We start from the raw sequence: 11,670 nt of genomic DNA, 5'->3' as shown, positions 1-11,670 counted from the left end.
CTTTCATTTGGATCTTCATGCCTTAATTCTACTAGAAAATCATGTAAACATTAAAGAAACCCAATAAGATTGTTTTGTTTACAATAATGATTAATTGAATCTTAGTCGGGATCAAGTACATGGTACTGCTTTATTATTACAGAGAAAGGGAAATCATTTAAAAAAAATTGATTATTTGATTATAATGGAGTCTATGGGAGACAGCCTTGCCATAATTTGGAGCTTTCTGGATAATGGGTTTCTGGATAACAGATTCCATACCTACTGTATCTATAGTTTCATTGTTGATGAAATAAAAAAGAGACACAGGTCCATCATGTTCAACCCATGATGATGTAGAGAAAAACAACAGAAAGTCAATGCAATAAGGGGAGACTCAATGGAATATTCTTGCAGACAAAAGTACTGTCTGGCCTCCAGCTAAGGAACTCTCCATTACATGATTTTATTTTTCTGGACATACTATGCCACCATGCTCTCTAACACACAACAATGAAACTGACATACATATCAATAAGCTGTCAAGGGAAAGAATACTCATTTGGGGGAAGATGGCTTTAAATGCCTTTTAGTATTTGCTTCCATCAAGCACCATATATACAGTATATAAACTCCATGAACGTCATACAACTATGTACAAACATGATGAAAACACAAAATAGAAAAACAATAATAAAAACATAATTGTATCTTCCCAAATTTCATGCACCACCTCCTGTTTTTAACTTCTCCAGTGTCAGCTTAGTGGTAGAAAATTGGCCTTTTTTTTTTTTAACAAAAATTCATTAAAAAAAGTAACACATTATAAAAAGATTATTTATAAATGACCCAGTGATTTAACTAGATGTTACTGGGTCCCACAGCAAATTACATTTAGGTCCCATAACATGACCTATTTTACCAATATATATTAAAATTGCTCATTAATTAGAGTTTTATTGGGCCCTCTACAGCCCTGGCCCCCCTGCAACCACAGTGTCTGCGTCCTTTGTAGTTACACTTCTAAATGATCTGTACTAGAAAAAAACACAGAAAACTGTACAATGACCCTTCGTCTGGAGCTTGTTGAATTCTCTCCATATAAACCTTAGCTCTCTGGGGTGAACAAAGCAATTCAGGTGTCTCATAAACAGAAAAGGCTTGAAGCAGAATTGGGGAGGTGGGGGCCCTCAGACTATACTCCCATCAGTCACCAGGAGCAGGTAATCTTGTAAGGCTCTTGGGATGGGTAACAAGGGGATGAGACAGTGACATTGGTCGCCAAAATGTCTGCGGAGACTGTAGCGGCACAAGTGCTGCAGGGAACGGACAGAGCCAGAGAGACTGAAGAATGTGGTATAAAATGATTCATGAGCCTATAAGAGAGAGGAAACAAGGAAATGAGATAGATTGAAGCTAAAGTCGAACATTGGATTAGTGAGACTGTGTTTGTGTGAGGCTGAGAGGGAAATACGAGAGGAACAATGAGAAGCAATCACAAGGGAATGGATCTACATGAGGCAGGGATATGCAGAAGCATAAATAAATAAACAGACTGGGCTACAGAGTTCAGTGGTTAGTGCCAGAGATGGAAGAATGACTATGCCTAATACAGGTCTGGGAAACCCAGAATCCCACCAGTTGTAGATCAGTTGGAAAAACAAGTCCTATTCATAAAATGGTACATTGGGCGGAATAAAGTTGCCCTCTTATGAGAATCCAAAAGTGCTAAGAGCTAAAGGAAAGTTTTTTTTATAGGAATAGAAATCCTATTTATCTAAATCTGGAATGGTACATTGGGCAGAATAAAGTTGCCCTCTTATGAGAATCCAAAAGTGCTAAGAGCTAAAGGAAAGTTTTTTTTATAGGAATAGAAATCCTATTTATCTAAATCTGGAATAAGTGGATGTGGTACATCCCTAGCCTATGGCACACAGGTTGGATTTCAGGTGTTTTACCACCCATGTCTTTGAGCACCTTGAAAAACACCAGATTTCTCCTCCTATTAGCACCTAAACTCGTCAGAACTAGCTCTGAAACACTTCAGTTCACTGAAGAGAAAGACGGTCACTGGATTAAAAGAACAAAGGTTGTGAGTTACTGAGGAAAAGAGAGAGTTTTGGAGGCAGAAATGTGAAATAGGAAGATATATATGGCATGGGAGGCAAGTACATGTAAAGTGATCAGGGCAAGGGGAAAGGAAATAAAGGAATAGACTGGGGTGGGGCATATGTTGAAGCCTTAATTGGACTAAAAGATCTCAACCTGGAAAACCTCTTCTGGAATCTCCAGTTTCCATCGGCTGCAGATGTGCAGGTTGGCGTATGTATTGTACAGTACAGCAATAATATCTGGGAGCCCGGAACAAAAGCGCAGCACCTGCACAGAGAAGCATCAACGACTCAATAGAGGATAGAAAGAGTGAATGCTAACTACTGGGCCTTTTAAAAGCATTTATACATTTATGCACTATAATTAGCCAAATAAAATGTAAGATAAAAATGAAGGCATCACAATATTGAACTGATCTACAGGTATACAGTATTTATTATACTCATGTAACAGTAAGATGGTGTGAGGCTTCTGTGCTCCATTAATGCGTATCAGGTTGAGCCCCTGCAATGTTTATTGTGGTTGGCCAATAGGGTGTCTCTCTATGTGGTTATTTTAATACAGAATGGGACCCAAGTAAGATACTCTAATTAAAGCCAATTAAAGGTTGTGAACAGACCAAACACTTTTGTATTGCCTTAATAATTGGAGACATCATATGAACAATCAATATTTGGTCTATACATTTAGTAACATGCATTTGATCTCATGCTGTGTTGACAAATGTATGTGCAATTTGGAGCTATGAAGACCTCATAGGAGAGGACTGCATCAAAGGGCCTGCTGGGATAGGATTTTAAAATCTGACCTTTAAATACTGAGGATCACTTATATGTCATTTGGGAGGGCTGACCCTTTGGGCCCCAAGTCCTATGCTCCTCCAAGTCAATCTAAAACTGGACCCAGAATGGCCAGCTGTAGTATCGGTACATACTTGGGAAATAATAACTTTGTATTGGGGTATTATGATACAAGTGGGTGAGCATTTAGAAGAAAGAAGGAGCAACTTTGACACTGAAAGCTTTACTGTTGTGGTGGGGTATAGAGGCACCAACTGGGTAAGTTATAGCAAACCCCTGAGTTCTCACATTCTCTAGAAATGGGGGGTGTTTTGGATGTGAGCTATTCTGGTCTCAAACTCCTTACTTTATGTTAACTCCTGACTCTCAATTACATTTACCATTGTATAATTCAGGTAAAATAAATTATATTAGAGACCCTATGTTTATATATTTTGTTTATTATATTCTCAAATGTGTGGGAGACCAGGTTGCTATAAAGTTAATATTCTAATATCTATTGCTGCAACTCAACAGATACTTTTTATTGTATTCTCCAGTGCCAGGTTGCAGAAAAATCTCTGCTGTGGTTGGTTTTCATTTCCAGGGTTGGACATTTTTGTATGATTTCCAAATGCATCTCAGCTCATGTCTCATCAAACACAGAGTTTGATTACATTTCTGTGATTTCAGACTGGTTTAATAGGTTTCGTATGGCTTATAGCTTTTATTATTACATCACAATGTCTGTTTTGATTTGCTGCAACAATTAGAAGGAATGGCCCCTGACTCTGAAAGACCTTGGGTCAATTCCTACCAATAGCTCTGCTATCAAAGCCATGTGGCATCTGGTAATCACTCAAAGCAGAGTTTATGTTCTGCAGAAAAGACACTTGCTGTATTTGAATATTTCGGCACAGCGTATAGAATTATATGAGATTAAAGACCAGAACATAGTCAGAGCTATACTCATTAATGAGCTCTGCTTAAAACTACTACTAATTCAGTATTAGAAGGAACTGTTTTAAGAGCACATTCAAAGTTAGATATTAGTTGAGGCTGAAAAAAAACCAAAACACATCCATCAAGTTCAGCCCAAGTCTAACTTCTAGCAGCTACAGAATTAGAAGAAAAAAAGCATTTGAAATGTCTAGTTACTACTCATAGTTTGAGAACCTGAGTTGGTGTTGAGTTTTACCTTGCCAAAGGCCTCTGGGCAAACACAGCGTGCTCCATGGTTGAGTAGAGCTTGTACAGTGACCTGGGGGTTCTTTTCTTGATTAAATTCAGCATTTTGCAGGACACAGCTAAGAGGCAGAACTCCATTGTAGTCTGCTGCATTCACATCCACACTAGCAGCAAGGAGAAGTTCTACCAGTTGGTAATCAACCCTCCTGCATGCATGGTGCAACGGTCTTACATCTTGCTGGTCTGGGATCTCAGGGTCAGCCCCAGCCTGTAGGAGGATACGGCACAGCTCCAGATGGGCACTTTCATTCCCTTCTTTTCCCCCACATGCAGCATTGAGAGGGGTAACGCCATCAATGTTCTTTGAATTAATGGAGGCTCCCTGGCGCAAGTAAAGCTGAACATGGGCAAGGAGGCCAAGCTGAGAAGCCAAGTGAAGTGCAGAGTCAAGTGTTTCTTCTGTGCCCTGGTTCACATTTGCACCGTGGCTTAACAGCAACTCGGCACACCTAGGAAGATAGACAGAATGGCTCTCAAGATTTAAAGGGAAATATAGCTCAGGTAAATTTAGAAATTAAAATTAGAATCTAATCTATAAGTCTGCCATGGTGCATGTGGCATCATTCTCCAAATTGAATTATCCCAATTCACATTATTATAAGTAATTATGCAGCAGGCTCACACCCCAATCGTAACACACAAACTCCACATATACAAACACCAACATCAATCCGGAAACAGAGCTTTTCTACTTTTAAAAGACTAATAGGTCAGAATTCATTTTATTAAATCCACCCCACTATCTCCTCCTATCACAGAAGACAAGATTTAAAAGGCTTATATCCTATCTCTTGCACACAGGGGGCAAGGGGTTGTAGCGAGAAGGGGAAAATGAGCTTGATTACCTAAACAGTTACTATTAATAGGGTGGGTTTAATAAACCTATGGTGTTTGGAGCCATGGATAGTTTCATTTATTTTATATTTTCATTTATTTTATTACATTAGTTTTTACCAATGATTCACTTTTCATACCGTAATGAACCAACGGTATCACAGTAGTGTAGTGGGCTCAGTCCATCATCACTCAGCTGATTGGGGTCAGCTCCATAGTCTAACAGTAATTGGACACAGTCTGCATGTCCCCCAGCGCAAGCTTCTTGTAGGGGTGACCTCCCTCCAGGAGCAGCATTGGGGTCTGCACGGCGATGAAGGAGGTAGCGAACACATTCACTGTAGCCATGGGCACTGGTGATGCAAAGAGGAGTGGTGAGCTCTTGTGTATATTCTAGGGTCCACAGACCTGAGGGGCAATAATAGATAGAATTAGGGATAATGACGATAATAAGGGAAGCAAATGTGCAAGTGTAAAACATTGTATTACTGGGCAGTTTATGGACAGAAGTCTGGATGAAGACTGATGCACAAGTAATGTTAGCTCATTAGATTATAGAGATTTAATCAAACAGTATAACTGTTCCTGTTGCTCCACTTCTTTAAGTTTGCCCTCGCAGATCATTTTTATCACTACTAAAACCATTACGATAACACTCCAACAAATAATACACAGAAATCCCAAAAAGGGCACATAGCTCTGTACAACAAGACACACAGCTTCTAAAAATAATACTTAACAGTATAATATTGTAAAGCTATAACATCAGTGACTGAAAAACAAACAAAATGCAAATTGCCTGTGCGGGACTGTGAAAATTCAATCCACCAAATAATTCACATGACACTCCAATTATAGACAGTACTCTCCAACAACTCACAGCTCCACCTAATAATACACAAATCCCAGTCACACATGGCTCCTCCCAATAACACATTCTAAAAACAATTCCCCAAGTAACACACAGCCCCTTCCAATCCCAATAGTTAAAGGAACGTTAACATCAAAAAATGAATGTGTTTTAAAGTAAAAAAATATAATTAAGTGTTGCCCTGCACTGGTAAAAACACCTGTGTTTGCTTCAGAAACATTTTTTATATAAATAAGCTGCTGTGTAGCAATGGGGGCAGCCATTCAAAGGAGAAAATGCTCAGCAAGTAGCAGATAAGCTCTGTAGTACATAATGGTGTTATCCATTATCCACTATTTAAGCTGTGCCATATAGTCAGTTTCTACCATTGCTACACAGCAGCTTGTTTATATGAACTATAGTAGTGTTTCTGAAGCAAATAGATCAGTTTTACCAGTGCAGGGCACGGACGGGCCAAAGTATTTTGGCACCATAGGCAAGGGCTTCAATCAGTGTCCCCACCCAGTCCTGCATTATCATTTCCCACCTTACCATTCATATTGCCCCCTGTACCTGCAGCCATTATGTTGCCCCATGTACCTGTGCCAGCACCTATCATATTGCCCCCATTTGTACCTGTGCCAACTGCAGTCGATCCGTCAGATTGCCCTTAAGCACCCAAATCTGTACCTGTACCAGCATAAGCCAAAATAACAAATTGTTCCCCCTAATCTGTACCTGTGCCAGCAGCAGCCAAAAAAATCCACAATATTGCCCCAAATATGTACTTGTGCCAGCAGGAGCCAAAAATCAATCATGTTGCCCCCAAATATGTACCTGTGCCAGCAGCTGCCAAAAGGAAGGTGGGGAGTGCTTCTGCCCGCAGTACGAATCACGGGCAAGAGAGGGTTGGAACAGGCAGTTTATAAAATTGAAAATCTATTAAAGGCCAAGCAAACTGGGGGTTAAAAAGAAAAAAATTCTCTCTTCCTACCCCTAGTTCTGGCCCTGGTGCAGGGCAACATTACATGATATTTTCATTACTTTCATTTTTTGATGTAACTGTTCCTTTAAACATACAGCTTTCCTTCACAATGCATTCAACAAACACCTCCCCTGTTACACACAGAACCTCTAAATAACACAGAATCTCCTATAAATAAGCTTTTCTCAGTAACACGCAATCACTCTAATAACACTCAGCATTGTCTAATGGCACACAGTGTCTCTTATTATCACATAACCAGGCCTTCTTTCTCCAGTGAATGCGCTGGAGAAAGAAGAAGAAATCATCAAGCCCCAAACTACTGCCTCCAAGAGGTGCCAGCTGCCTCCCAGGTGGGTTCTGCCAACCTCTGCTGAATTACACACCTAATTATGACCCTGACCTATCCTTGCCAAAGCCCATTATGCACAAACATGCACTTTTTGTCCCAAATAGGGATGGGCGAATTTTTTCTCCTCGTTTCGCCGAAAAAATGACGCCCATAGACTCGTATGGCAGCGTGCGTCAAAAAAAAAAGACGCGCGACAAATTTTTTTTACGCCCATAGACTTTAATGGGCGTCTGCGACATTTCGCCGGCGGCGAATTTTTGGCGAAGCGAAACGGGTCAAATTCGCCCATCCCTGGTCCCAAACCCTACACACATCCTGCAAGCCTGGCCAGACTACTGAAAGTCTACTGCAAGCTGGAAAATGAAAGCAAAGAACTGGTTGTTACTGAAAACTTCAATTCACTTGCAATTTAGGACCTATATTAGTAAATAAGCCTTATCATGTTCAAATATTGTAATCCAGGAGTGCCCATACTTTATTAATGTGGGGTCTACTTTTAGTGATGTCCCATTATGATCTACATCCATAATAGCATTGTTAGCATTTTGTATTACTTACATTTTATATTGATTTATGGTAAAAGTTATATTGGTATATTGAGGAATTTAAGCATTCATAATGTATTATTATATTATTATTATATTATGATAAATATCTGAATAAAAGAATAAAACAGAAGGGTGATTTAGACAAGCTGTTTGTTGACAGTGTCTTGAGATCTACTGATCACCAGCTAAAGGTCTAATGGTAGATCCCAATCTAATTTTTGGGCACCCCTGTTCTAATCCCACTGTGGTAGACACGAAACACGTCAGGGCTCAGACTATGACTAAGTGTCCTTGGTAGGCACGAAATGCGTCAGGCCTTCTTAAAAGACTAAAAAAAACCATCTTTGATGTTTGATGTTTTCTGGTATTTGCTCCCTTTGCTGAACATCTGGGGCATGTGCTCCTGGACCCACAGTGCACAGAGCTACGCTTCTCTCAATGTACCTAATGTACTCCATACACTGGTTCTCTATCTTTATAATTTGTATACTAATCCCACCAAGCACTTACCTGCAAGGCCAAACCTTGCCGGGGTCTGTCGCTGATACTCCAGTTCTCCTCCCTTCACCTCCATAGCACAGTTTGCATGCCTGGCTCCTAGTATTCGGATAATGTTCAGATCTCCAACCTCCAGAGCAGCATGGAATATATTTTCTGGCCCCAGAAGAGCCTGTGCATCCATTTCTGCATTATCCTTTAGGATCTGAACTTTGCACAACTCTTGATTCCTGACACTTTCCATCTGGGCACCAGCTCTGCCCTCACTGATTTCTAGGCTGCCCTGGTACCTGCTGAGTATTTATAGGTCGCTATATGTGTGTGTTTATATGTCTGTTTATGGGAGACACTGGGGTGATAACTGCAACAAGGGTCCCAGGTCACATGCTGACAAAACAAAGCTTGTGATTATTATTGTCGGCATTGTGCCCAGGCCTGCATTCCTCTCCTGCTGCATTATTATAAATATAGACCAGGAGCCTATTGCTAACACACAGTCCAGTGAGACCAGACACAACACATTGTAATTATAGAAATATTCTGTATGGGGCAACAAGGGCATCAGCCATGGAAATTGAAAAATATCCTTCAAATCGAATTATTAGTTAAAGGGCATGAAAAAGAAATCTATCTCCAATATACTTTAATTAAAAAATGTGTACCATTTTTATAAGAAATCTGACTGTATGCAGTGAAATTCTCCCTTCATTTACTGCTGTGGATAGGAATTGTCAGACGGTCCCTAACTGCTCTGCAGGGAAACAATCATACTTATGAACAGCAGGGGGAGCCCGCCTTACTTCCCTGCCATGCAGAACTCAGGCAGCTTTGTTTGCCTCCCTGTAGAGCAGTCGGTGACTGTGTAGAGATTTGTATTGGATTTTATTTTTGCTTTTCCAACTCCACCTGCGGGGACAAAGATTATGGAGCCAGATTTAAACAGATAAATTGGGATTCTATTTAGAGTATTATTTTTGCTGCAGCCACTGGCTCTGCATATTTGGAGAAAGTTTGTATTAAACAATACAATAACTATAAAATCCACATTAGATTACATGACAACACAGGACCCAGTGCAGTCTGTATATTCTGATTATTAACAGTCTTGCTGTATCGGCTTCTGTCAGATATTATTTGACTTATGTTTATGTTTAGTATACAAAATACAGCATTTCTAGCCTTATTCTATTTTAGACTTTACTTCCCCTTTAAGGACATATCACAAACCCTACAATAATGCATAAACCCATGCTTGGGATTTAAGAGTTCATAATCCCCATGTTTTGGGGTGAGATAAATGGACAGCAGAAGGGGAGAACAAATTAGTTAAAGGCAAGCTGAAGTAATACTTAAACAAAACCATTTCATGTTATTTCTGTACATGTAAAATGCTTTTCTTTTAAGCAGAGATCGTGTTTTTATTGGAGTATGTGTGTTACCAATTCAGCCGTCCTTTAACTGCTGTCTAAAATGAAGCCCCTCAATCTGCTGAGTTCAATGAAGCCTTCAGATGGCCGTGCATGGAAAGATATGGCCCTGCATAGATATAAACTTGCCAAATTGGGATGATTCTATATTTTTGTCATACGACCAAAGACTGGATCACAATGGGAGTCTATGGAGACCCATCAGAAGTTTCGGCCAGATATCAATAAAGCAATGGGTCCCAAGGGCCCCTTACACAAGCAGATACCTGCAGACTCAGAGTGCTTGACACATGGTGCTTTACTTTGAATAACAGTAGAAGTGGACAATTAGAGGCATTTTGACTTCTGCTGTTTTCATCAAGATGACAGCAGCATTTAAACCACCCTCTGTGCCAATGCCTCATATAATGTGTATTCCTGCCCCTTATATCTAAAAAACTAGAAAAAGTGATGAATTTTTAAAACTTTGACATTTTTGGCTAGTGCAAATCTCTTTAATTTTTGTGAAAAGTTGCATTTTTTACATGAGTGATGTTTTTGTGAAGCTGCAAGTTTTCCTGCAATTTACTAAATCAACATTCCTTCTGCTGTTTTTCACTCAAACAATTTAGTCTAATTTGTATTATTCTTACAAAATAATGTGTTTTAACTTGGGTGGTAATGACGATCTATGGGATATGCTTGATTTAAGTTTTTTTGTGAATCTTCACCTTAGTGAACATTAATGTGTAATTATTTAAGGACAATTTTTTGACTTATAGTTAATTTAGGCCTGGATGGAATGACTCCAGCAGTGCTAAGAGCACTACACGCATACACAGTTGTTTATATAGGAACGCCCAACTTAAAGAAGCTATGAGCAGATTCACATTATTCTCTCTATGGGAGGAGTGCTAACACCCCTCAGATTTGATATTCCCCAGATAATGAAGAAGCATTGCAGTCTATTGAATGCATTAGGGATGCAGCAAATGTGTATTTTCTGGATTTAGGCAAATACCAAATCCACAACAAAAGATTCATGTGAACCAAACCGAAGCCTAGATTAAGGATTTGGATTCAATTCCACTCATCTGTACTTGAACTGTGACAATTCCTGATTTGCACAAGTTATTCCTGGTTCACTAAATTTACCAGCAAACATTGAAATTGTTGCTCAATGACCCAACTTGGAGTGTCCGGTCACTGGAAATGCACCGGCCTCCACCTCTGCCAAGTATTCCAATAGACTGACCTGTGGCCCATATGTACAAAATGTCCATTCATGTCTGTGGCCACATACTGCAATTATCTGAGGCTGAATGCTCCGAAAATACAATTGGTAAGATATCTGGCCTGTCAACCTCACAAGTGTACTCAGTCCTAATGTAGGTGCAGAGACATTTCATTTATCCGTAACAGATTCTCTGGTTACAACGCGGTTTGCACATCTCACATGATTTATTTTCATTGTGCTGTTAGTTATGCACTGCAATCTAGTTAGTAGAGTCAGGGGTGAACATGGTGCGATGGGTGAAGACATACAGACACACAGAGAGATATAAATTACATACCCTGGCTCTGGCAATGCCACCTCATCTCATCTTTCTCAATCACTATTGTGTGATTCACTATGTCTAACGATTCTCTGAACAACATCACAACATCCCCCAGATCCCCTTTGGAGAAGCATCTGAAGACAAAGACATCATCCCAAGATTTCCCCCCACACATGATATTAGGGTTCCTGGTAGATGTTCCAACCTCACTGACTGTAACTAAGTAGGAAAGCAGCAGCTTCCACTATCATTGCACTGATGGGAATGTTTATTCTGGGACCGACTGTATATCCCTGGGATAATCACGCCAGCTGGAACCTTTTTGCATGGTAAATCCACATGGGTTTTTATTTCTTTTATTTCCATCAAAGGAAGAAAAATCCTGCAGTCTGGGCAGCAGTATACCAGAGGGGAATGAACAAGGCATATTATAATGGGGCTTCTACAGTGCTACGAGAGGAGATAGATGCACAGTGTAATATGGGTAACTGTGTTACTGTAGGGCTATACAGAATGTTCC

General features: G+C 39.9%; 1 protein-coding gene across 1 annotated transcript; it reads right to left on the bottom strand.

Moving 5' to 3' along the window:
- Positions 1-858: 858 nt before the first annotated feature.
- On the bottom strand, positions 859-8,486 carry asb18.S (ankyrin repeat and SOCS box containing 18 S homeolog). The gene is made up of 5 exons (XM_018238940.2): positions 8,198-8,486; positions 5,093-5,360; positions 4,069-4,567; positions 2,245-2,358; positions 859-1,355 (listed from the first exon to the last, which is right to left on the bottom strand). The coding sequence occupies exons 1-5, from the start codon at positions 8,427-8,429 to the stop codon at positions 1,170-1,172; spliced, it is 1,299 nt and encodes a 432-aa protein (XP_018094429.1). The 5' UTR covers positions 8,430-8,486; the 3' UTR covers positions 859-1,169.
- Positions 8,487-11,670: the final 3,184 nt, after the last annotated feature.

Source organism: Xenopus laevis, chromosome 9_10S, assembly GCF_017654675.1.
Source record: "Xenopus laevis strain J_2021 chromosome 9_10S, Xenopus_laevis_v10.1, whole genome shotgun sequence".
In the NCBI taxonomy this organism is placed as follows: Eukaryota; Metazoa; Chordata; class Amphibia; order Anura; family Pipidae; genus Xenopus; species Xenopus laevis.
The sequence above is the reverse complement of the archived record's forward strand: the minus strand, read 5'-3'. Positions and strand labels throughout refer to the sequence as shown.